This window comes from Canis lupus, chromosome 19 (genome assembly GCF_011100685.1).
Source record: "Canis lupus familiaris isolate Mischka breed German Shepherd chromosome 19, alternate assembly UU_Cfam_GSD_1.0, whole genome shotgun sequence".
Classification (NCBI taxonomy): domain Eukaryota; kingdom Metazoa; phylum Chordata; class Mammalia; order Carnivora; family Canidae; genus Canis; species Canis lupus.
This window is the reverse complement of record NC_049240.1, coordinates 42,788,266-42,815,702: the sequence shown is the minus strand read 5'-3', so window position 1 is coordinate 42,815,702 and position 27,437 is coordinate 42,788,266. Positions and strand designations below refer to the sequence as shown.

The window sequence follows — 27,437 nt, the reverse complement described above, 5'->3', positions numbered from 1 at the left end:
TTATAATTTTAACTTTCACATTTAGGTCTAAGATCCATTCAATCCAATAATTATTGGATTTATCCAATTATTTTGTTTGGGTGTAAGAGATTCATTTTTTCCATGTGGAGATCCAGATATTTCAGCACTGTTGAAAAGACTACTCTTTTCCCATTTAATTACTTTGGCACTTTTATTGCAAGTCAATCATATATATATTTAATATATGTTTATTTCAGGGCTATTTTGTCCCATTGCTTTGGACATCATTTTGCCTTACAGTAAGTTCCTAAAAATTAAATATTGGGCTCTAAGGTATCACAGTTTTTAAGGCTATTGGTTAATGTGCCTAAATTTCTCTCTAGAAAGATTATATCTTATTTATTTTTCCAGACATGTTCCCAACCTTCAACATTGATTGTGTCACTTTAAAAAACTCCCTGCCAACTTAATTTTTAGAAAATATTATATCATTATTTTTAAGTGGATATTTATCTGTTTATCCTAATATTCATTGGCTATTTGTATACTTTTCTGGTGAAATTTATGTTTTTATCCTTTGTGTTTCCATTGAGATTTTTACCTCTTTTCTTAATTTTATCTAAAAATCTCTTTATATGATTATATATATATATGAATCTCTTTTGTACTGTATTTATTCAAAATAGTTTTATCGGTCTGTGTTTGTATTTTAACTTCAACAATCCAGTTTTTGATATCAGAGGTGTTTAATATTTACTTCAGAATGGACTTAAAATCATTTTTTAATGCTTTCCAAAAAATCTTGTTAGGATTTTTAGATCTAATTACATAAAATGGATATATTTATTTGGCAGAAGTGATACCTTCACACAATCCATTCTTCTCAGTCAAGCACATGCTATGTGTCCAATCAGTGCAGCCTTCCCTCATTTCTCTTGGCAGAGTTCTATAAATTTACCCATAGAAGTCCTAGACATTTCTTCTTAAAGCCATTTCTACCTATGTTAAACTTTATGTTGCTACTGTGAACAGCATCTTTTACAAATTACATTCTAACACTTCTAACATTAAAATATAGGAAACTATTTTTGCTCTTGATTTTTTATTTAGCCACTTTCTTGGACTAGTATCCATTTTGAATTCTTTTCATTTGATTTTCTTGGATTCTCTATTTATGCAACTTATTTTTTTCAGCAGGTAGTGGTAATGTAGTCATTTCATTGCCAGGAGTTTTTCCAATTATCTTTTTTATGCCTTATTGAATTGGTCAGAACTTCTGCAACAATTTTAAATAATAATGATAACAGTAGGTCTATAATCTCAAAGCCTCCAGTATCATTCACAGATCATAGAAAAGTGGATTAAAAATGAAGGTAATTTGAGACTGCAAAAAATGTAAAAGTTGTCTAAGTTAATGCTTAGTTAATTTTTGAATTTCCCTTTACAACCTCAGATACTCTGCTTTAATATCTGGAGTGATAAGGACAGAGAAATTAACTGTCTGTATTGGTTTTCTAGGGCTGCCATAAAAAAGTACTACAAACTGGGTAGCTTAAAACAATAGAAATTTGTTTTGTAGCACTCTGTAACACTACAAGTCTGAAATCAAGGTGTTGGCAAGAGTGAGCTCCCTTAGAAGCCTCTGTGGAAGGATGTTTCATTGCCTCTTTCAGCTTCTGGTAGCTTCAGGTGTTCCTTAGCTGGTGGCAGCATTACTTCAATTGTGCCTCTGTCTTGAGAGATTGTGTCTGTGTGTTTCTGTCTTCACAAGGTGTTTTACCTGTGTGCTTTTTCCTCTCTTCTCATAAAGACTCTAGTCATGTTGGATTAGGGCCCACTGTAATGACCTCATCTTAACTTGATTATATCTGCAAAGACCCTGTTTCCAGTAAGATCCCATTCACAAATGCTGGAGGTTAGGACTTCAACATATCTTTTTGAGGGGACACAATCCAACCCATAACATTCTTATAGGAGCAGGTTGTTCTGTTGATGGGCAGTCCTCATAGCTAGGAATCTCTTTCTTTTTTTTTTTTTTTTAATTTTTTGATTTTTTAAAATTTATTTATTTTTAATAATAAATTTATTTTTTATTGGTGTTCGATTTGCCAACATACAGAATAACACCCAGTGCTCATCCCGTCAAGTGCCCCCCTCAGTGCAGGAATCTCTTTCTTTAACCAAACCATGGTCAGCCTACCTCTTGTCTCCATACTTTGTACTTTGACCTAGAGTAAACCACAGTAAATCTCACCCGGCTTCTATTGGACAGACCTTCAGATGTACGAAAACCTCACAGCTCACTGTTTAGAGATAGTCACACACTTGATGAAAAAAAAAAGAAAAAGAAAGAAAGAAATCAAAATTGGCCACAATCAAGAATTTGTAAATTATATGGAAACTACTCATTACCAATTCATAGAAGTTACTTCAGAGGTGTATATATATAATAAAGCTAGGTGATACAACTTGTGAGTTTTGAATATCCTTTTCCTGATCTTCACCAGTTATCTCAGAGAGTAATCTCAAGTTCTTCTGATTTGCATGACATTGGAGCATCTGAATTGATCTTTATCATACCTGACCCAGCGTGCTCCCAGGCATTGGGCCATTACCTTAATTTTTAACCTGGCCAAAAGCCAGTAATAGAGAAACACCCACACTTTTTTAACAGTGAGTTCTCTCCTAAAGGTGCATAGTTGTTGAAGAAGTAGGTGATTTCTATTTTTTTATCCACCTTTTCATTTGACCATGGTGGCTAGATCAGATGGTGCTTGAGCTATGTTGAGAAACAAAGCATGAGAAGCATAAGTACCTTCACAGGGCAAACCATGAAAGCAAATCAAGCAAAGACAGTAAAAAGGAGATACTGTGGAAAAGAGACAAGCAGGTTGTTAAATGTTATTAATCATTAATTCCTTGCTTGAAATGACTTTTAAAAAGAATATGTGTGAAATGGAAATACAACTTACATGCACTGCATAAGGAGGGGAGGAAACTAACTTCTTTGAAAAAAGCTTTCTTGAGATTCTGACAATTGACTTAAGAAATCAGACCTCTTCTAATTGTTTTCTCCTCTGCTATTGTCTGCTATTGATGTGATTCCTTTATAAATATTGCAAATCTCCAAATATTCTGAAGCACTCACTTTTTAGAATTAGGTCATATCAAGATGAGAAATGAGATAACGTTGAAGATCAAATAAGCCCTGTATAAAAATGATGTCTCTTGTGAGTATACTAAACAAATAAAAACCAATAATCCTGAATTTCACCTACTTTCTGTTGGCCTGGCTTAATAGTACATACTTCATCATTTTCTTCTATTTATGTATCCATTCAGAATTAACCTTTAAGAATCCTCTTCAGGACAAAAAGTTGCCTGATTAAGACCCAAGATAGCTAAGAATTCTTAAGCAAAAGAAAACAGAAGAGATGGTTACTTAGCAAGAAACATCACACATTTCTTGAATATCACTGAAATATATATTGGCCAAAGCTCTGCACTGGCTGGTGAGGAGCTAGCATGGGTTCCTTGGTGGTACAAAGATGTTTTGTGGAAGTCATCCCAGCAGTATGGACTCAAGTGGTCCTGTTCATGGGAGACTGGGGTTGAGTCTGGACTTTTCAAGAACCATCTCAACAAGGACTGTAAAATCCTGGAGGCAGAATTTAGGAAGGCCTTTGGGTTTTGTGTGGGATCCATAAATCAGACTGATTAGGGACTGAATCATTAGGCTAATGCTGCAGGTCACTCCACACGCAGACAACCTCATCTACAGGACAAAGTTTAGATTATCTTTCTAGTACTTGCACCTTGTGGCTTCTGCTCCAATCTAACCTCACAGACTCTTACACACCCTCCATGATTCAATTATTGACTACATTAAAAACTATCCTCAGAATTTTGAAATCTTAAGGCAACAGCCATTTTATTATATCTCATGATATTGCAGATCCAAGATTTGAACAGGGCTTAGCTGATTGATTCTCTTGCTTTGAGTGGCATTTACTGGGATCACTTGGAGGTACTCCATGGCACTTGAACTGCTCTGAAGCGTTCAGGATGGCTTTACTCACAGGCATGGGGCCTTGGAAGGGATGGCTGGAAGTTTAGACTCAACCAGGCTCCTTTCCCTCACCCTGTAATTTCAGAGCCTCTAAATGTTTTGACTTGGTACCTGCCTGCTAAGGTTCTAAGAGTGCATATATTAGGGAGTTATAACTTGGTCCTAACAGTGAGGGAAAGTTTCCCTGGTAGAGAAAACACAGGCAAAAAAGTCAAAAGCAGTTGGGGGAAGAGAGAGCATCCAGGCAAAGAGTAGTATTTGCTTTTAGAATGAGGATAGATTCAGGAAAACTATCAGTAGCTGTCACACATTCTGATAAAAAAAAAATGTGGATTAATGCATGTCAATCGCATTCAGTCTTTGCATGATAGAAGCTGGCATTGTCATCTGCAGATGCTGAGTCATCACATCTCCACACTACTTCTGGGTCTTCATGTATATTTTACAGTCTATACTGATACTAGACCAGGCTCTCAACAGGGAATGAGGAGACCTGAGTTCCAGATTTTCTTAATTTTAAGGGCCTCAATCTCTTAACCTATAGAATTTTGCAGTTGGTGTTTAGTCAACTCATGAAAACCCAACAAATATTAAACACTTCCAAGTAAGATGCTTGACTTGTTCCCAGATGACCTGACCCTTGCCCGCTCCTTCAAAACCACCTTGTGCCCTTTCTCCTGCCACTAAACTGCCTTCATATAATTCCTAGAATTCACCAAGTTTTAGCTGGTCATGAGGCCTTTCACGAACTGCCCCTCTGCCCACAGCACTCCTTCTGTACTGTCCCTATAATTCTGGCCACGTGAGCTTAAAGGCCACTCCCTGTAAAGTGACCTACCCCATTCTCTGATGCATCTTCTGTTGGTTTTCTTCTCTGCAGTCCCCCAGAGTTTGCATCTGTTTTGTAAATGTCATTTCCTGTTCATCTTACCCACTAGACATCACATTCCAGATAGTGGGATCCGTGACTGTCTACTCACCACTGCATCTTTTTTTTTTTTTTTTAATTTTATTTATTTATGATAGTCACAGAGAGAGAGAGAGAGAGAGAGGCAGAGACACAGGCAGAGGGAGAAGCAGGCTCCATGCACCGGGAGCCTGACGTGGGATTCGATTCCGGGTCTCCAGGATCGCGCCCTGGGCCAAAGGCAGGCGCCAAACTGCTGCGCCACCCAGGGATCCCTCACCACTGCATCTTGTTGCCCAACCCAGGGCCTGCAATGCACGGTGCTCCCAAAATGTGTGTGGAATGGATGTTATAGGGACACAAAGTAAATTTGCAGTCTCGCGAGAGAAGGCAAAATGAGGCAGCATATTAATGTGCCTTAAGATAAGAACCATGAGCCAAGTTCTCTGTTGGTTTTCAAGAGGAATAGACAGAAGGTCGGTCACAGAAGGTGTCTGCCCAGGAGAAAGTAGGGTGCACTTTGGGAAGGCAGAAGGAGCCATAGCCAGAGGACCTACCTCACCATTTGGGGAGGCTGAATTTTATTCTTAATGCAGTGGAACATGCTGAGGAGTTTGAGCAGTGAAGGGACATCTCTTGGTCATGTAACGGTCACCATACAGAGAGTAAGTAAAAAGTCAAGGTTGGACGCAGGACAAAGGTCACTATGTAGAGAGTGAGTAAATGGTCAAGATTAGACACAAGGGATTCTCCTGAAGGTGTCCAGGAGAGAGACCAGCTTGTTGATGTAGGAGACAGTAGAGGTGAAGAGAGGGAGACAGATTTAAAATAGATTGTGGGGGGCACTTGGGTAGCTCCGTCAGTTAAGTGTCGACTCTTGATTTTGGCTCAGGTCATAATCTCAGGGTCTTGAAATTGAGCCTCAAGTCAGACTCCATGCTTAGCAGGATGTCTCCTTGAGATTCTCTTTCTCTCTCTCTCTCTCTCTCTGGCCTCTGCCCCTCCCCGCACCACATGCGAGCATGCACTCTCTCTAAAAATAAAATAGAATAGATTTGGGAACAGAATACAAGAATTATGGATGAATTAGATGTGAGATAGTGAAAATGGGGGAGGGCTTCAAGCATAACACAAGGATCCAGGTTGAATTACTGGTGGAGGGAGACATATTAGGTAGGAAAGATAAGGTGGCAAAAGGAGAATGAATATGCTCGCAAGAAGGGAATCAGAAAGGAAATAAGTGTAAATGATCCAGTTATCACAGAAGGGATGGGCACTGTTGAGGATAAGTGTACATTTCAGGTTTCTCAGTCTCTGGATATTTGCTTTCTAACCATTTCCTCCCTCTGCCACCACTTCTAGCTACCCATCCATTTCACTGCACGTTCTTAATGGGGGAATGTTCACCAAGCGGTCTTTACGTTATAGTTACTCAATAAGCACCAACGTGAACCGAGTTTAATTAAGAGGTTGATTAGGTCTTAATACTTATGTGTACATAAAGACCTAGCGAATCACTGATTGTTCCTCCTTCCCAATAACACATTGGGAAGGTGTCCACTGGTTATTAAATATTCTGGCTTACTTAGTCAATTGCTAAAGATGTCTACAAAAGCCAAGAGCAGTACAGTGAGAAATGGAATATTATCTATGTGGTTCAGGTCCAGAGCACTTTTAGTCTGAAAAAATCAGATCTCTCGACAACACTGTAACATATCTAAATATCTTTTTCCCTGGTCCTTTACTTTGACATGAGCACTCCTAGAAAAGTATCCTCTCTCCTTAGCAAGTCAGTAGATGCTGCACTAATTCTTCCCTTGTCACTGGAGGACATTCTTCATGTAGTCTCCCTTTCCCTGTTTAAAAAGAGTAAGCCACAACATCCCTTTTTCAGATCCCTTCCTAAATCTGACCGTACTCCTAAACTAAGTCCAACAATCCTTGCCTTCTGAATCCCAAAGGTTGGAATTATGCTTGACTCTCCAAGGCACAGAGTGGCCAGGATCCCATCAGAAATTGTAGCATATCATTTTGTTCCTATTTCAAGTATGGCTTTTCTCTCCAGGTTTCCTACAAAACCACAGACAGTTATACTTTTTGATTTTGATCCCCAATAATTTAAAAATGTTAAATGGTTATTTGGATACAGCCCAGGAATGATTTTACAATATGTAAAATCTCCTGGGCGAATTTAACCATGTCATTTAATATTGAAATTATGTTGGCACTTTATGGGAAGGGTTACACTTTTTCAGCAGTGTATAATCGTATACTTACTAAACATGTGTACTTTATTTGGACATAAAATAAATGCTGGGCTTTGAAACTGCAAGAATAAGAAAATGTACCTTAAAATAATTCAGCCTAGTGAAGGGACACCAACTCAGGTGCTGTTATAGGAGTATAATGGTGGGCCCACCAATGGGTAGGGAATGACCAAGTCCACTAGATTATCAAAGACACTCCATGATGGGGATGTTGCTATGAACTATTTTGAAGCTGATATAACTGCAACAAGCATCTACTACCTCTGATTTCAAGTTGTATATTTGTTTTAAGATCCTTACTGCTCTCATTCATGAAGCTTATAGTAATTGTTACACATTTGAACTCACATAAAATTGTGCATTAATAAATGGCATTGATGTCTCTTGTATATACTAAAATTCTACGAAAGCTTACATTGAGGGGGGAAAAAAGATTCTATTGCTTTGTAATTGTGAAAACACCGCTCTAGGTAACAGGGAGCTTTTTAAAGTCTCATGATCAGATCACAGTAGATCTTAGAAAATGCACTGGGCCAGATGCCTGATGGGTGTGGCTTGACAGGAAATGTTTGCAAGAGCCAAGGCCACTGCCTGTGGGCCTGAACCAGTTCCTAATCCCAGGACAGTCCTGTTCGACCTTTCCCAGGACTTCTGAACCACGTGTTGGAAGAAGGGGGGCAGAGAACAGAGAACGGAGGGAAGGCTACTCAAGAGTTTGCAGAAAGACAGAAAAGACTTTGACTTGATCTTATTTGCAAATGATTACAGACACTGAGGAAGAAGCCATGACAGATCTTAGCTGGTATCAGATGACTGAAAGACAGCTCCCTAGGTGTAAACGTAGCTGTGCCAGTGGCCAGGACGTCACAAAAACCCATGGGGCCATGGGCACACTACCTCAGCCCAGCAGAGACTACATGAAGCAATGTTGCTATCATTTGAGTTGTAACGAAGAGCTCTCCAGCCCCCCACCCAAAAAAACCTTCTATCTTCATATTTAACTGCTACTTACACTGTCACAGAGAAATCAGGTCATGTTTTACAAAATGGGAAACCAGTGTTATGTGCTTTCCATGGTTCAAATTGTTGCAGGATCTCTTTTCCTTCAGGGCCTGCAGTTTTTGGTCACGCCTCTTGGAAGAATGAAGAGGTAGACCAGACAAAGGGTGATGGGTAGCAAAGCGAGGTTTATTTTTATTTTTTTAAAGCTATTCTTTTTTTTTTTTTTAATTTATTTATGATAGTCACAGAGAGAGAGAGAGAGGGGCAGAGACACAGGCAGAGGGAGAAGCAGGCTCCATGCACCGGGAGCCCGACGTGGGATTCGATCCCGGGTCTCCAGGATCGCGCCCCGGGCCAAAGGCAGGCGCCAAACCGCTGCGCCACCCAGGGATCCCGGTTTACTGAATGAAACAAAGTTTATTCAGAGTGCAAAGCTCCCGAAGAGGGAGGAGACCTGAGAGTGTTGCCAATTTGGGGTTTAAATCCAGGAGTTTTTATGGGCTCTGTGGTGTGGGCTGTTTTAATCTGATTAATCCTCCATGCACCTGTTCCCCAATCAGGTCCTACCTATCAGGGAATGTTCACGTGGGAAAGGGCAGAGGGCTCCTTGCAGGGTAGTGTTTCCTAGCCTTGAGGATCTAGAGGGAGTGGCCGCCACTGCCCGAGGGCACGCTGGCCAGCACAGGCCACCAGATCAAGCTGTTTAAAAATCCCACTGGCTGTTGAGCTGGCCCCAGGCCTGGGTTAGGACGCCCAAGGCCATTCCCTCCCATTCTGTCACGTACAAGTCTGAAGTCCCAATAGGAAGACTTAACTCTGGGGTGCTGAGTAAAGCCTAAAATAACAGGATGTGGTCTTTTTCTTTTTAAGGATACTTTTCCTCTTAGGACAGAGGCCCTTGTCCCTGCCTGTCTTTCTTCTGTCTTCCATTAAAGTGAACTCATCTGCTAGAAAGCTAGATCCATAGATCTTGAACTCCAGGTAAAGTTGGGGCTAACAGTAAAGACCAGCGAGTTAATCTCAGATTCCAGATGGAAGAGGAAGTCACGGGAATGAATACCCCTTGAGAGTAATGGAATTTAGCCTTTCTTTATAACACTCTGTAAATTAAGTTTTTCAATAATTACTTCCAACTCTTTCAGATATTATCTTGGAATTTTTTTCTATTTAGTTTTCATTATCCCTCTATTGGATTGTCATTACTGCTTATTTAGGTCCGTTCTACAAACATGCGACTCCTCTTTCTGCATCTCCACTATTTTTTTCTACTTGACTACTTTATTGACTCCATTTTATTTAGGATCTAGAACATTTTCCAAAGTGGCCTAAGAGTAAAGTCTAGGAAATAAAAAGTTGTGAAAGGTTCAGGATGTTACACACTGCCAGTCAGATTTATGTACGCAGTTTTTATTGGGCACTTACTGTGAATCAAACACGGTGATAAGCACGGGAGACATGAAGGCGAACAAGATATAGTAGCTGCCTTCAAGGAGTTTACAAGAAGAAGAGTCCAGTGAAAAATAAATAATAATGATAATAATAAAACAACATGACAAGTGAAGCAATTTGAACTTCCACAGTTTACTCTTGGAAGAACATGGAGACATTTGACCCTAAATCTGAACCTGTGATGAAATCACAATCAAGCATCTCCCTTATTAGGTCCTATGGAGAATATAAGAAAATGGGAGGCATAAATGAGTCATCAAAATAAGATACTCACACATGAACATAATTATTAAAATTAAAAGGCACTATTGGAGTTCTCCAGAGATACAGAATCAATAGGATAGACAGATGATAAAAAAAAGATAGATGGATGGATAGATGGGTAGATAAGTGGAAACCTAAAAAGTTGGGATCCCTGGGTGGCGCAGCAGTTTGGCGCCTGCCTTTGGCCCAGGGCACGATCCTGGAGACCCAGGATCGAATCCCACGTTGGGCTCCCGGTGCCTGGAGCCTGCTTCTCCCTTTGCCTATGTTTCTGCCTCTCTCTCTCTCTCTCTCTCTCTGTGACTATCATAAATAAATAAAAATAAAAAAAAAAAAAGGAAACCTAAAAAGCCATATTTCAAAGGATGGCTTCTTGCAATTGTGGGGGCTGGCAAGTCCAACATCCATAGGACAGGCCCCAGAAACTTTCAGGCAAGAGTTAATGCTTCAGTTTTGAGGCAGAATTGCTTTTTCCTCAGTCAAACAGAACTTTGTCTTTAAGACATTTCATCTCTGATTGGATAATGCCCACCCACAACAAGAAAAGTAATCTCCTTTACCAAGAGTCAAACTGATCTGCTGTGGAGAAAACACCAAAGGTGTGGCTGGACAACTTTTGCTAAAGACAGTTGAGTGTAAAACTCATGGATCCAATCAACTATCTCAGTAGAAACCAGGAATAGAGATATAATTATCCAAAAAAGATATGTGGCAGGCACTCTTGTTAATGGCTTAGACCCCAGTGAATGACACAGGAGACTGATGAGGTTTTAAGAAATTTATACCATCAGAAATGTCACCGGCTTGGACTGAAAGGTACAGTACAGGGAAAGGACAAGATGAAGAATGACTCAAGAGGGCAGAGTCATGGATCAGAGACCAGAGCCCCCAAGACCTCCTTGGTCTTCAAGGGTGAAGCCAGCCCAGAGGACAGCGTGTTTGCTCTTGCCCCAAATGATCCAAATGATTCTGATAAGGACTTGGATGACAAATGATGGAACAGCAAAGTGTCAAAGATTTAGGGAGGAGTCTAGAGAAAATTGACCTGGATTTGAATTTAGATTTCATTCTTAGTAAGATTTTTTTTCTTCTAAAGCATTTAAACTGTTATGCAACTAAATATATTTTCTTTTTTTTTTAAGATTTTATTTATTTATTCATGAGAGACACAGAGAGAGAGAGGCAGAGACATAGGCAGAGGGAGAAGCAGGCTTCCTGCAAGGAGCTCAATGCAGGATTCGATCCTCGAGCCGGGATCACGCCTGGAGCCAAAGGCAGACACTTAACTGCTGAGCCACCCAGATGCCCCTGAATACAACATATTTTCTTAAAAATAACTAAAAATAACATACAAAAGATGTATTATTTATATTAAACAGAGAGAAAATATAAATGCACATTAAAATATTCATAGTTATCTGACTTTAATTTTCTTTGGTTTTCTTAGTTTCATTTTCTAGAATAAACTTCATTTTGTAATGAAAAGAAATTTTTTTTTTTGAAAAGAAATTTTTTATTTGTAAGGTAAATATGTTATGTTATATTACATCCTATTATTTGTATTCTATTAATCAAGTTGCTTTTTGGTGTCAAATCCATTAGAATATCAGTGTGGAAAAAAATCAGTGAATTGATAAAAAAGACCTGATTTCCAGATTTATTGTTGCCTTTCAACACTTAGACCTTGGACAAGCCCTCTTAAAGTCTCTAAGGCTATTTCTTGCCCTACACACCTCACAAAATAGATGTAAGAATCAAATGAAGTTATTTATGAAGACTGTAATTCTCAGTATAAATGTTAGGAATAATTATTGCAAAAAAATAATTTGAACAGTATTATCAGTTTCACTTGCACAAATATATGCATTTATGTTTTTTATTGAATAGGACTTTTATCATATGGAAATTGTCATATAAATAGCCTACATTTATGTAGGCTCATGTAAAAATCCCCAATAGACTGTGAATGTTTGCATTTAAGTGAAATATCATACTATGTATCTAAAACCACTTGAAGATTTATTTTAAATGAATAAATGTCATGTCTGTCGAAAGAAGGTAACCAATAAACACTGACGTTCTGAACTGAAAAAGGGAGAGTCAACTGATTATGAATGTTAACCACATCTACAATATACCTTCACAGCAACACCTAGAATAGTGTTGGAATAACTGAGCACCATCACCTCGCTGAGTTGACACTTAAAACTAATCATCACGGGGCACCTGGCTATCTCAATTGGTAGAGTATGTGACTTTTACTCTTGAGGTCATTAAGTTTGAGCCCCACATTGGGTATAGAGATTACTTTTTAAAAAATAACAATAAATAAGACCTTTAAAAAACTAACCATCACAGGCAGTATACGCTAATTGCCAGGCTAATGGTACCTGAAGATTAAAATGCCAAATGGATTTGATGGAAAATGTGCCCTCCTCCTAACCACTATCTCCTGTCTCTGTCTGCAACCCCCACCCCATGTTGAAACTCTGCCTAAACTGACATAGAAATAACAATAACTGGCATTTCCACTCATTCAACTGTTCTTCCCTCTGTTGAAACTTCCCTTTTCAAATGCCAACTTTTAGAGGTCAAGACACAGATGCGTGTTGTTCCTCCCAGGCATTATATGACAAGTATTTATTTGTTCCTATCACGTGAAGCTCTTCTCTCTCATTAAAATCTTGGGTGGGGTTTATAAGGACACAAGGGTGAAAAGAGACCGTACCACTTACCACTTACAGTCTCTAACTACAAAAGGACTATTTTTTATTCTCTTCGATTATTAAAAGAAAACAAAAACAAAACAAAAAACCTTACCTTGCTTGACTTTGCAAAACGTGCAGTAAATGAGACTGCAATCTGACCCCGTTTCATTCTGGAAACATGGTCATCTCATAACACTTAGCAGTCCCCTACCACAAGGCATCCTCAACATTTGTTTCTAGCCTGTTTATGCTTAAGAGCCCCTATTATTCAGCTTGCTAATACAAAATGAAATCCAAATTTTCTTCCACACCATTTCCCCTAAATGTTTACAGAAATTATGGTATGTGCATGCACACGTGTATTTATACTTATGATATTTCTGTGTATCAGAGTGTCTGTGTGTGATTTTTTTTTTTTTTTTTTTTGCATAGGTTGTGTCATTGCTTTTCCAGATTACTGTCATCAGGATAAAATAGGAATTGCCATATTTAACCTTAGCAATAAAACTACTGCCAAGCATTGCAATCTAGCTTTTTGGCTCTTACTGCTAAGATTTCTGTCTTCACATTTATGTTTCCTGTTAGTTCCTGTATCAATTTAGAAAAATGTAAAGGGTAGCTATTAAAAGATATCTGGAAGGTAAAATGAATTTGCTACTCTCAGCAGAAAGGAAGGATGTCCACTGTGTAGCTTTTTTCTGCTAAGCGATCATTTGTTTTTCAACTTGCAAAATGAATTTTGAAACAATGCCACATTATGCCACAAAATATTAATAGGCACAATTAATATATTGATATGTGTTTGATTTTACCATCCTTCATTCCCTTTATGTCGTTCTTCTTCTAATCTGCTGTGACAGTTCAGTAATGGAGCCCCAGAAATATGACTTTAGGGCGAGCCGTACTACTAATCATCAATATAGCATTGTGTGTTGTCCATCCTGTTTTGTCGGCAACAATGATAATCTGTAAAATGTCTACTCAGAAAATGCTTTCCAAGATTCCTTTACAAGCAAAAAATTTAATGGGATGCTGAGTTTGATCATGACAGGGATTTTTTTTTTTTTTTTTCTGTCGAGTAGGTTGTCATTTTAGTTTTAACTACAGGCTACAGGACAGAATTGTTAAGCAATCCAATTATATAAGCTATATATATAGGCAACAAAAATGAGGCTTTAGACCTCCTTCAGTATTGGCTCTGTAATTCTTCAGCTCTAATGGGATCTGCAGGCCACCTCTAGATCACATAACAGTGGTCACTTTGGGGGTTCTTGGCTTAAACTCATACCCCCAGCAAAATAATTACTGGCTAGCTACATGGATTCCATCATGAGCAACTTACAAACAGATCTATTAAACACACCAGTTATTCTTCCAAACTGGCACTTAGCAGTGATGGTCACTCTCAACAAACATTAATGAATGCTTCCAGCATATCCAAGGGGGGCAAACTAGCTGCCTTTAAAAAAGATCTGTCTGGGACGCCTGGGTGGCTCAGCGGTTGAGCATCTGCCTTTGACTCAGGGCATGATCCTGGAGTCTCGGGATCAAGTCCTACATCGGGCTCCTTGAGAGGAGCCTGCTTCTCCCTCTGCCTGTGTCTCTGCCTCTCTTTCTGTGTCACTCATGAATAAATAAATAAAATCTTTAAAAAATAAAAATAAATTTTAAATTAAAAAAAAAATCTGTCCAGATCAGTATCACTTTATCTCTTGTAGCACATGCCACTCCTATTATTAAGAAGCCAGCCCTCCCAGCTTGGTACAAATCCACACGTCTGGAGCATTCAGTTCATTCTGTCTGGTACTGGAAAGTCATATATATATTTTTTTTTAATGGACAGAGGACTACATATTTTTAATGCAGTAGTAAAAAACAGTTAAGGGTGTGGCCTTCCTTGTTAATGGTAGGTGATCTATTCAATCTGTACAATGTGTGTTACATACATTATGTTGTTTCATGGTAAAGCAGAATAGGCTGTACATATTTTATATTCAATTTAAACACATAAAACTGAAAACATCCTCTTGAGGTATAGATGTCTTTTCATTGCTATGGTTATGAAAAAAATTAGTTTGTTTTATTTTACCTTTTATTTAAAACATTCACTAGTTCTTGTGAAAACCATAGATATCAGTCAAATTTGTTGTCTACTAGCATCTTTCCACACACATAGAAACATAAAGACAAACCTACATTATTTCAAAATATTGTTGTTTATCTAGAGCATATTTAGTTCATTATCAATCAGCATTAATATGTATCATATTAATCATATAGTATGATAGAAAAGGGTTGTAACATAATCATGGCAAAGGTCTGGCTCTCCCAGAACCCAACAATATATACAGTTGACCCTTGAATAATACGGGGGGTGCTGACCCCCCAGGCAGTCAAAAATCCACATATAACTTTTAACTCCTCTCAAACTGAACTACTAATAACCTATTGACTGGAAGACTTACCATAACATAAATAGTTTATTAACGCATATTTTGCACATTATAAGTGTTATATACTGTATTCTTACAATAAAGCAAGCTAGAGAAAAGAAAATATTATTAAGGAAATCATAAGGAAGAGGATATTCATTTACAGTACTGTATGCTCTTTATGGAAAAATATCTGCATATAAATGGACCCGCAGAGTTCTAACCCATGTTGTTCCAGGGTCAACTGTACTATAAACCTTCGCAGGTCTTAAGGGTGAAAGACCAGGCCTGCTAGGGTTGCCACCTACGAGCACCAGACCTCCTGATCAGGAATTCAGCCCTGACCAACGTCAGAGTCCACTTATGGTTAATAGAAGCAGTTGTGGACTTTCAGTTATAAGATGAATAAGTTCTCTGGGTCTAATGTACAGCTTGATGACTGTAATTGATAGTACCGTGTTGTATAATTGAAATTTGCCAGGAACCCTTTCTTAAGGGTTCTCACCTGCCTTCCCCCCCAAAAAAGGTAACTGTGATGTGATGGATGTGTTAATTAACTGGATGCTGGGGATCCTTTTACACCGTAAACATGTATCAAATTATCACGTGGGGCACTCTAAATATATTACAATTTTGTTTGTCAATTATACTTCGGTAAAGTTCTGCGGGGAGAAAAAAGAAAAAAATTAACCTTTCACGAGAAGAAATATAACTATTGTCTTATAATGTTATCACGCTCTCATTAGTAATTATAAACAAATCGATACACAATTTGGAACAGGAAAAAAGGAGTATAAATACCAAGATCGATTCCTTTCCTTGTCACTGATTCATTCATTATCAACCGTCAACTAATGAATCTTGGATTTCATTTCTCTCATTAGAATAAAGGTATTAATTACTCCGTTCTATTCACATCCTGCACTGTTGCTCCCCCTCTTTAGGACTAGCGCTCTCTACATCCTGTTGTGCTGATGTGTGCAGATATAGATATCGGTACAGATGTAGATACAGATATAAATGTATGACAACTACAAATAAGTGAGATATTTATGTGTGATTAATGCTTCTTTTCCTTTCTCTCCTACAAATCCCACAAAGGCAAGAATTCTATCTGCCCCATGAGAAATGTGCTCCCAATCCCTGGAGCAAAAATGCTAAACCTGGAAGGCATTCAATAAATAGGTGTTGAGTCAGTGAGTAAAGATGTTCTGTGTCACCTCAATCCTCTGGCCTACAGAACTCACCTCATTACAAGTGTCCCTCCCACAGAGCTGCCTCACTCTGAGTCACTTTCTACCTCGTGACCTCCTTTTTCTCTCTCAAGTGAGCTCTAACCTTTTCCTCCCCCTGCCCCCCCTCCCCCGTTTTACCATTGAGAAAATGGTTATGACTCCCAGGATGATGGGACCACAGTGGCAGTGCCAGATTACCATCCCAGTGTTCTGACCCCAACTCCTTCCAGCAAATCAAAGCACTGCTATTTCCATGTCTCATTCTTCTGTGCTGCGGTTTTTAACCTATTCTGATTGAGTTCATTTTGCCTTCTTTCATTCATTCCATCGCTCTTGCAAGTTTTTCTATTTGGGTAAATTCAGCCCCTGGAGACTGTGCCAACAGATTCTTTTCTACAATGCATGCACTTGTTTGGGACTCCCCATTTTTTCTCCCAGTCCAGCCATTTGCAAGTGCAATGTGGGAGTACAGTCGCATTCATCTGATTGCAGGTATAGGCAAAAGTCAGTGAAGCAATAAATTTACTCCTGCAAAAGCAAAATAATTTGGGGGGAAATATTTCCAAGCTGTTTCAGGCTTCCTACTTTCTTAAACAAAGTGTGTTAATGCCATCCAGTCTGGTCTTGCTAAGTCAGGGGAACTATATATAGAGGCAGTGAGCTTAAAGTGCTGAGCTTCAATTACTTAAGAAATTCAAGCCTTTCGTACTCCACTGTTGTCACGAAAGTGAAGAGTCAGTGGGTGCTCAATAAACGTGTCAGTTATAATTGTTAAACACTGGGCTGGGACAGCAAGGCTGGTCGAGGTATCTCCTCCATTGGCATTTCTTCAAATAAAAACTCTGTCTGTTAAAATTGCTATAAGATAGAGCTCCCTGGACTGATAATGACATGGCATATATTGAATGGAATTTGAACCCCAGAAGTTCAAAGCTGTAAATGCCCGTCAATTCCTTTCTGTTATTCACTGTGTATGAAGAAAACTCCCCTCTTCTTCGCTCCCCAACCCTACAGCATGCAGCTTCAGAGAAAAAGCAAAGCTGTCACAATGATGGACATCTAGAAAAGGCTTATCCCATAATTATGGAAAAGGTCTCACTGTCCCCCGAGCCCAGGGGAGAGCAAGTAGCATTCATGATCCTGTAGCACCCAGAGTACTATGACTATAGAATGGCCTTTCTTTCATTAGCTCTCCCTTCCCCCTTGCTAAACAGGTGCAAAGAAAACCCCATCCACAAGTTGATACTGACTCAGTGGGTATGTAGAATCAAGTATGGTGGACTGACTCCAAAATTGAGAAAAGGGACATTTGACTCTAATATAGTCCGCGTCTAATTCTATGTAAGATATTGATAGAAAGCTCTTCTGATGAGCTGCCGGTGATGGAAATTGACCCAATTTTTTAAAAATTGATGTTAAATAAAAAAATAATAATGAGAACAGACAAATTTATAGTGTACAGTATTGCTGAAGTACTTTATGAGTAATGTATGACTTCCTAAACAACTCAGCAGTTATTTTGGATAACTCAGTAATGCAATAGCTATAAATTGAAAGGCTTGAGAATTCCCGACTTAAAAAAAAAAATCCTAAACCAAGTGCAGCCGAATTAAATGTAAGTTAAATTAAGTTTATGATAACAAAAATGAACTAGCCTTGTGAAACTTCCGAAAGGAAACCTTTAAAAAGAGGATCTTCTCTCCCTGCGCCAGAATACAAAGAGTAACCTCAACAGTTTTGAAGTGTGTTGCTAACGTGCGCTTGAGATGAAGTGATGAAAATGGCACGCACCACCGCGGTCTTCCTTCCCAGACCTGTAACCCCACTATAATCATGAGACAAAAATCAGACAAACTCAAATTGAAGGACGTTCTATGAAATGCCCAACCAGTACTCTTCAAAACATTCGATGTCATCAGAAACTAGGAAAGACTGGGACTCCCAGGTGGCTCAGTTAAGCATCAGACTCTTGATTTCAGTTCAGGTCCTGATCTCAGGGTCATGGGATCGAGCCCTGTGTCAGGCTATGTGCTCAGCCTGGAGTTTGCCTGAGAGTCTTTCCCTCCCTCCACCATCTCCCACTCCTGCTTTCTTTCTCTATCAAATAAATAAGTCTTAAAAATAAAAACAAAAACAAAAAAAGGAAAGACTGAGAAACTGTCACAGCCAAGACAAGCCTAAGGATTCATGGTGATCACAGTGTGGGATTTTAGATGGGATCCTCTGGTAGATTAAAAAAAACATTAAGGAAAAACAAAGGAAACCTGAGTAAAGTATGGACTTCAGTTCATAATCGTGTGTCAGTATTGGCTCATTAGTTGTGACAACTGTGCTCTAAGATGTTAACAGTATAGGAAATGGGGAGTAGGGTGTATAGTAACTCTCTCTATTGCACAATTTTTCTGTAACTAAAATTACTCTAAAATAAAATGTTTATTGAAAAATATATGACAGATGTAGTTTTTAAAAGGATCTTCTGATATAGTATTTGCAGAGGAAGATGCTTTTTCGTTTATAAATTATTTCCATAATTCGTGACAGTTCTCACATCTGCTACTATAAAATTCATTGCAGCTTCTTTGCCTCTTGGGAAAAAAATGCATTTAATTATCAGCGAAATTCAACTCCAGCTTGTTATGATGAATGATTTGAACCTGTCAGCTTTTTTCCCTCTAAAAACAAAGAACTGGAATGAAATACAGTCTTCTTCCTCTACTCCCTTCCTTCCACCTGCTTCATTTAATTGATGAAGGTTTGAGCTTTTATTAATCTTTTTGAGCTCCTCCGTAAGATGCAGAAAAAGCTAATATGATATCATTGTATCTTGCTAATGTGTGTGCTTTGTGAAATTGATACACCCTGCCAAGACATAAATTACTTAAACTTTGATAAATGTGTGGAAATCAGGGGATGTTCAAACAGATAAAGCACAGCAATTCCTCTTTTTTCTGCCGTTTTTAAACTCCATTTTGTGCTTGCGGTGAAATGTTTTTGCATTATTATTGTAATACGATGGGACAAAAGACAGCAGAAACCAATAGAGAGCTCCAGCAAGTACAAAAGTAACCAGGGGGATACAGCCATGTGTTTTGTAGATAACATCTAACAACGTTGTCTTGGACAGAGTGGTTTGCCAACAGGTTCAGAACCACCTACAGTCTCTCAGCATGTTGTGTCATGGAAATTGTCTGTTCAGGAACGAGGGCGCCTGCCAGACATTTTGTACTTTCAGGTCTTTTTGCTGACTCATCTGGTAGGTCAGAATCAAAGAGCCACAAACACATTTTGTTGGCAAAGAGAGCTCACCTGTGCCTGTGATCTGGCTATGACTCAGATGCCAGTGAGACTGGAAATATGAGGAAATGATTGATTGATGTTCTGGGGTTGAGAAGGGTGTTCTCTACTCAGTCATTAATTTATCTTATGGCATTGAACAAGTTGCTTGATTAACCATTAATCAGTTTCCTGGAGGCCTGAGAGTTCATACAACCTTTGAAGACAGTTCTTGAATAGGAAACATGGTACTATCCATTGGACCATGTAAGAGCCATCAGTCATTGAATGCCTTTTGCCAGAGATTGGGCTCAGTAATTTCCATCCATTCTTTTATTTGGTCCTTGCAATCAGTCAGCAAAGAAGATATAGATGAGAAAATGGTTTCACATTGAACACTCAAGTGAGAGGTAGAAGGTCATCCGGCACCGGATCCCTTGGCTTTTTCCACCATGCTGCTTCCATACTGGGAGTATATAAATGAGTGTGGGGCAGGGCTATAGATCATGCAACCCCTAGGCATCCCTGATTAGATCTTTGAGGTTAAGCATGAGGCTTAGGGACTTAGATTGCACAACCATCTCTGTAGACCTGGCCTAGGAGAGGGTACCCTCTCAGCAGTGATGCGTTCATAAGAAAGTATTCAGGAAGGGCACCTGGGTGCCTCAGTGGGTTAAGCATCTGCCTTCAGCTCAGGTCATGATCCCAGGGTCCTGGGATGGAACCCCACATCAAGCCCCACATTGGGTTCCCTACTAAGCAGGGAGCCTGCTTCTCCCCCTCCCTATTCCTGCCACTCCCCCTGCTTGTGCTTGCTTTCTCTCTCTCTCAAATAAATAAATAAAATCTTAAAAAAAAAAAAAAAGAAGAAGAAGAAGAAAGTATTCCAGGGAGAAGGCCAAACAAGTTATACCAAAGAGAGAGTGAGTTGGGAAAGGAAGCACAATTGTCAGCTTTCTAGGACAATTAGCAATACATTTAATTACACTCTTCTGCCCATACTTCATTATCTGATAACCTTTTGAGATTTGCGTTTAGATTTGGAAATCAGTATTTGTGATAATGGTCATGTATTTATTTTACAGTAATAAACAGGGACACCTGGGTGGCTCAGTCAGTTAAGTGCCTGACTTGGATTCAAGTCAGGATCACAGGGTCCTGGGATTGAGCCCCATACCAGGGTTTCTTGCTTAGCAGGGAGTTGGCTTGTTCCTCTGCCCCTCCCCCCACTCATAGTCCTGTCTCTCTCAAATAAATAAATAAAATCTTAAAAAAAAATAAAGTAATAAACAAATGAAGTTATACACAGCTTTTCTTAACTAGTTTAATATTGTTGTCAAAGCAAGTTAAAAATACATGATCTAGGGCAAAGCAAAAAAATTAAAATATATATATATATCTACTTTTTATCTAAAAATGTCTATTATCTAAAATATTGTTAGTATTTTCCTGAGAACAGAAGGCAATTATAGATCTGTGCTATTAGTTAAATATTTTTATTTTTTATATGAACCTACTTTACAATCAAAAACTCCTTGAACAGTTTGAACCTGTATTGTATTAGAATATATTTTTTAGAAATCAAATTATATTTTAAATTCTCATGTGGAAAATCTTTTCTGAAGAGTGGAAGAGCCTTTCTAAAAGCAAATAGTTACATCTAAGTTATCTGCTTCATAAATTTAGGGTTTTTTTTGTTTTGTTTTAATAGTCTCATTTCTTAGGGTTAGTCACATATGTTTGGATCAAATTGTTCATGACAGAAATGACTACAAAGAAAATCTTTTAACACTCAGTAAATGATCATTTAGTAGTATTATTCCCATTTTTGTTATTATCATTGAGTAATCTCAGAACCAGCACAGAAGTCCTAGAGATAAGAGGATTCCTTGACATCTCTCATAATGGGTCTATGATGAGTAAAAGGCCAATATCAGTTAACTTGCAAACTTACTTGTCATTGAATGATGGGTTCACTGTTTATAGGTTTTCAATAATGGAAAAGTAAGGAGAAAATCAGGTCAGGCACTAAATGAGGAAAAATGATCCAGGTGGAAAAAATTCAGGAAAATGTATAATGTAAAGCAGACATTTTTAAGGGGGGAAGAAGAAAGATCATGTTGCTGCTGGGAACAAAGAATGTTCTCATACTTCTGAGCAAAAAAATATTTCTGAATGGAAAATGGGTCTTAGTTCTAAAAAAGCATTGATCGGCAGCATGATGTATAAGGGTAAGAACTGAGATTTTTTTAAAACAATTTAGAAGGGCAAAATATCAGAAGGGATTTACCCTATCAGAGAGAGGAAGGAAGGCAAGAGTGAGGAAAGAAGTTTGTAAGTTGTACCAAGTAGGGGAGTAGCGATCAGGAGGTAAAGTTCTTGCGGACGAGCTTCTCAGCAAGTAGAAGGTGTGTCTGTCAGCATGGACCACGAAAGGCACATCTCTTGCAATACTGGAAATGGCTGAAAAATAGATAGTAGACCCTGGACAACAAGAATCACAACCACAAAAAAAGAGAAATTGGACCTTGATCAGCAAGGGGTTCTTATCTGCCCGTGTGTCCTTGGTCATCTCGCTAGGCAAGAGGCTGGCGGTGTCAGTTGGACCAGGCTGCATCAGTCAGTTCTCAGGAAACTCAAGTCATAACGGAAACCAGCACTGAACTCCATGGGCTAGTACCAATGGATTTAAGTGAGATTTGTGCACATCATAATTAAGAGTGTTCAAAATCAGAAAGCTAGTTGCAGTGTCAAAAATACTCAGACTATCTTGAGCCAGGAATCTAGAGTAAGAATTCATTCTTTTCTTGGGGAATATATTCACCTTTCACACCAACGGAGGAAGAGGAAAGAAATACCAACTCAGGATATCTAAGCCCCTAAGAAGGTGGCACGGATTTAGGTTCTCAAAACAGTAAGAATGTGCTTCGTGTCACTTTGTCCTTCTGCCAAACCTCAGTAATTTAAGGGAAGAGAATTTTTTAAAATACTAGACATGAGGAAGAAAAGCCTTCAGGAAATTAATCAAAGGCAAATATATATTATGAACCCCCTGCCCAACATACACAGAAAGAAAAAACCCACACATCCATTGAAGTCCTTAGTTTCCAACTCTAAAGTGATCTTGGGGATGAGGTGTAGGTGAAAATACTTTTCACGAAGCTCTATTAGAACTTAAACTTCTAAACTTTTATGAATATATAGAAGATAACCTCATGTTATTAAACTCTACCATATGGTCGAGTGCAATATTTATGATCCAAGCTGTGTCTTCTTTTTTTTTCCTCAGAATTGGATTGAAAGCAATAGTTTTTGTAATAATACTGAGACTAGTTTTACCAGGTGCTTTGCCAAGTTTGAAAGGGTTGGGGAAACAGTTCATAAATACAGCTTCACTTCTCTCTCATCCTTTTCATCATGCTGACAGTTTTCTGGAGAATCATTACCAGAGTGGTTTGTGCCATTAGAGATAAGAGGCTATCTGTGTTTCCACTAGAAACCTCTATTTTCCGGACTTTATAACTCATCCATAAATATTCACTCCAGGCAACAGTTTCATATATTATGATTCTGTTCCTCAAAATCAATGTTGACTTAACTAAATGATTTTTAGAAATTAAGGGGAGTCTGACACTACAAAAAGAATAAAAAGAAAAATCAGATGCAGATGTAGTACTGTGTTTCAGTGAGTGTGATCTGAACCACATTTTGTGAAATCCATAAAACATTTGCATTCTTTCTTAGCAATTCTTTCATGGTATATAATTCAGTTGTAATAAAATTTTTTGGATAATCTATAGTCTGTTATTAGTTCAAAATACACATTTTCAGTTTGTTTCTGTTGCTGTAAACACCACAAAATTTGAAATTGTGTTTTTTCAACTGAAGCTTTTGTAGAACTTTCTATTACTATTCACACTCCTTTTTTGTTACAGAGTTTGAGATGGAGTTATATCAAAAGCTATGACATTATTTGACCTAAGCCTTTGAGTATAATAATACTCTTAATATTTCCAATATTACACTTAAGAGATTAATCAATATTTTATATTCAGACGGTTTCTAGCTTCTTGGTAGAAACCTTCAGCATTCCAGAGTTGTCTTCATCTGAAAGAGAAGACCTCACAAATTGAATGTTTTTATCAAAGGAGATACCAAAATATATTGCTTCCTCCAATCTGGAAAGATAATATCATAAAGATTAGGAAGCAAGGACTAAAACCACATCAGCCCATTAAAATGAAATACTTTCTTCCTAATTTGAATTTTGTACTCACAACTTCACATTGCTCGAATAGATGCTCATCCTGTTACACTGCTGAGCCCAGGTGTGTCGTCGAAATGCTATTTATCAAGAATCGAAATAATACTGCAAGCACTTCCCCTGTGCTTTGGCTTTAGTATGTGTGCTCAAAGCCTAACCTGAGGTGTATTTCTCTTTCTTCTTTTCGAACAGCTATTCTGTGACAGTAAGAAGGTGGTGCATGCCACAGAGGGGCTGGACTGGGAAGACAAAGATGGCCCGGGGACTTTGGTCGGAAATGTGGTGCACTCAAGGATCATCAATCCTCTGCGCCTGTTTGTTAAACAGTCTCCAGTCCCAAAGTCTGGACACCTGGCTTATGGGGACAGCATGGAAAACTTTTGGGATTGGCTGGCCAATGTCACGGAGGTTCAGGAGCCATTGGCAAGAACTAAACGGAGGCCGATAGTAAAGACGGGAAAATTCAAGAAGATGTTTGGATGGGGTGACTTCCATTCCAACATTAAAACTGTTAAACTCAACCTCCTCATCACAGGGAAAATTGTTGATCATGGAAATGGAACCTTCAGTGTTTATTTCCGACATAATTCCACAGGCCTAGGCAATGTTTCAGTGAGTTTGGTACCCCCCTCCAAAGTGGTGGAATTTGAAGTTTCCCCACAGTCTACCTTGGAGACCAAGGAATCGAAATCTTTCAATTGTCGCATTGAGTACGAGAAAACAGATCGGGCGAAGAAGACTGCCCTGTGCAATTTTGACCCATCCAAGATCTGCTACCAGGAGCAGACTCAGAGCCATGTGTCTTGGTTGTGCTCCAAACCCTTCAAGGTCATTTGCATTTACATTGCCTTTTACAGTGTTGATTATAAACTTGTGCAGAAAGTCTGTCCTGACTACAATTACCATAGTGAGACTCCATACTTATCTTCTGGCTGAATCTGTCCACAGTGATATAAATGAAGGTTGAATATATATTTAATTAGAATGGCCAAGAACCAAGCTCAGCTCTTCATGGTAAAGGATCCCTTCTGTTTCTGGCAGTGAACCTTAGTTCCCCATTAGGTTTTCAAATTAAAAAGGAAAAAAAAAAAAAAGAAGAAACATCTTTAAATGTGAAATGTGTTTGTTTTGGTCATACCTTAATCTAAAAAGTCAAACTGTGTATGAAGCCATCACTTTCACATAGGATGGCTAAGTCCTAGAAATATTGTTGTTTCTCTAAAAGAAGCATCCGTGATAGCAACATGTAACGAGAAAAAAACGAATTATGCATGTGATAAACATTGCTCTTGAAATGAGCCTGCCTTTGAAATATGTTTTGGAAGGTTACCTTAAAAATAGCAGATTCAGTAAAGTAACTGAAAAGATTGTATTTGATAGATGAATCACATTTCTGACATTAGATTCTTTTTTTATTGCTGTCTTCCCCCCCCTACCTCCACATCTGTGCTGTTACTGATATGAGAGATGAAGGGGTAAAATTTGTTTCAAAACTCATGTGTGCAGTTACAGTGCCACAGTGGAACTAAAAACATTATTGTCTGAGCTAGGGTGGGATGTGATTTAACTTAGCCCTGTGTTGATCAGTATCTTTAGGATTCTCATCCGAGTAGTCATATTGGTACATTGGGAAAGTTAATCTGGATGTATTTTAAGTCAGTCCCACAATAATGAAGATCATGATGTTTTTAGATTCTTTTGCCAAATTCATTGGTGTGACATTGTCAAAAATACTATAAAATCTGTATCACCCTATAACCTATAACCCCATTCTATTCGATAGTGTGATTTTATATACACGCCTAGAACTCCAAAATTGAGAGAAAGTGATTGTTCCCTAGGCAAGAATAGGGGACAAAATTGGAAGTGGACTGACAAAATTTCAGGATTATGGATTCATCATTTCTAGCCTCCCAGATGAAGTCCTCTTTGCGTGCATTTAATTATTTGAATGAGGGATCAAATTCTCCGTGGAAATAAAGAGCATATTTAAACATGACTGGTTATTATTAAATGCTAACAACCAAGATACCTGACTCATCACCAGGTTTTTGAAATCACTTCCAAATTAATGTGGCTTCACAGTCCGAGTCCTTGCCATCTTCTCTGAGGGCCTGTGGACAGTCATCCTGCATCGTAGAGCTGCATGATCTCTGAGTCAGCACAGAGAGAGGGTCTGGCTGGCCAGTAATAAGGTTCCTAGAACTTGTCAGACTTATGGAATAGTTACTGTTTTTACAACAGGTGTTCACTTTTGCCCCCTTATCTGTAAAATATCAGTGGGAGTAAAACCTTAAATTAAAAGAAGACAAGTCCAACCAACAAAAATGTTCTTACTACATTGTTTAAAAAACCAACAGCTCTTTCTCTATTTTGCATCTCCATTCCTTTCCTTTTACTGGTGATCTCTGTACAGTGTTTGATTTTGTCTTTTGTAAAAGTTGTACTAGAATTAGTGTGTGGTAGTACAGGCTTGAAATTTTTGCTCTGAGTTCCTCGGATGCTTTTGTAATTTTGTGGTTGGTGTGACATATTTTGAGGCATCTTTTTATTTTCATCTAGAAACAAGATTAAAATACTATTTATTGTAAAATATGTGGGAACCATATATGTATATATACTTAGAATTTTCTGTGTACAGAGAAAGTATGTGTACACATTTCTATGTAAATAAAAAGAATTTGCTAAATCTGTCACATGACTTCAGGATGGCTTTTTTTTTTTTTAAGACTCTTCTTGGTTTCGTTCTCACAAGGATTTGTGTGTGTGTGTAACACCAAGTGGGCATCAAGTTTTTCCTTATGTACATATTAAACAAAGCACCTTGGCTATGAAGATTTTAACGTAGAGTAAAAGAATAATTCATATATAGTATTTGGCACATAGCATGGCACCTGGTAAGAACACTACAAGTGTAAGCTTCCATTATGGTTGATATTAATTATTATTATTACAACATGAAATATATGTTAAAAACTCTCTGATGTTTAAATGTTGAGTGATATAAACATATCCATGCAAAGAGTAAAAATGGAGATCGGTTTACACAATTCTTAGATTTTAGCAGGGTTTGTGGAATTTAAAAAAAAAAGAAAGAAAGTTTCTCTAGGCATATTTTTTAATTGGAGTAGAACATATGCCACATACATTTTTAAGTCATAATTTCATCTCAAAGACTACATAATTGTCAGTAATGGTACTTGGCACAATATCAATCAGATTCCATTTAAACATGCAAATGCATACATTTCTACAAAACCATTTTTGCCTTTGAATATTGCAGTTGAGGGAAAGGACATTCATGTAAGCTAACTTTACACTCAATTACAAATTCTTAAAAAGTTATAGACCCTTTTATAAATGAAAATTTAATGATTGTACACCTGAAACTACTATAATGTTGTATATCAATTATACTTCAATAAAAAATTCTTTAAGTTAAAAAAATTCAGCAGAAATTTAATCCTCAGGGAGTTGTCAGGCATCTCTCCAGGCTTGCTGCTTACTAGAAAGCAAACTAGTTTGAAGACCTTTTCACCCTCAGCAGAAACAATCTTTTTACTCATCACACTGAATCAGGAAAGAGACCATATATTTCCATGACTA

The 27,437-nt window shown here is 38.2% G+C and overlaps 1 protein-coding gene across 1 annotated transcript in view; it reads left to right on the top strand.

Annotated features, from left to right (window-relative positions):
• Positions 1-26,527, top strand: part of NXPH2 (neurexophilin 2) — a 110,022-nt gene extending 83,495 nt beyond the window's left edge. The window contains exon 2 of the mRNA XM_038565105.1: positions 24,024-26,527. Coding sequence (XP_038421033.1) covers positions 24,024-24,767 — 744 coding nt within the window. The 3' untranslated portion in view covers positions 24,768-26,527. The remainder of the gene's footprint in view (positions 1-24,023) is intronic.
• Positions 26,528-27,437: the final 910 nt, after the last annotated feature.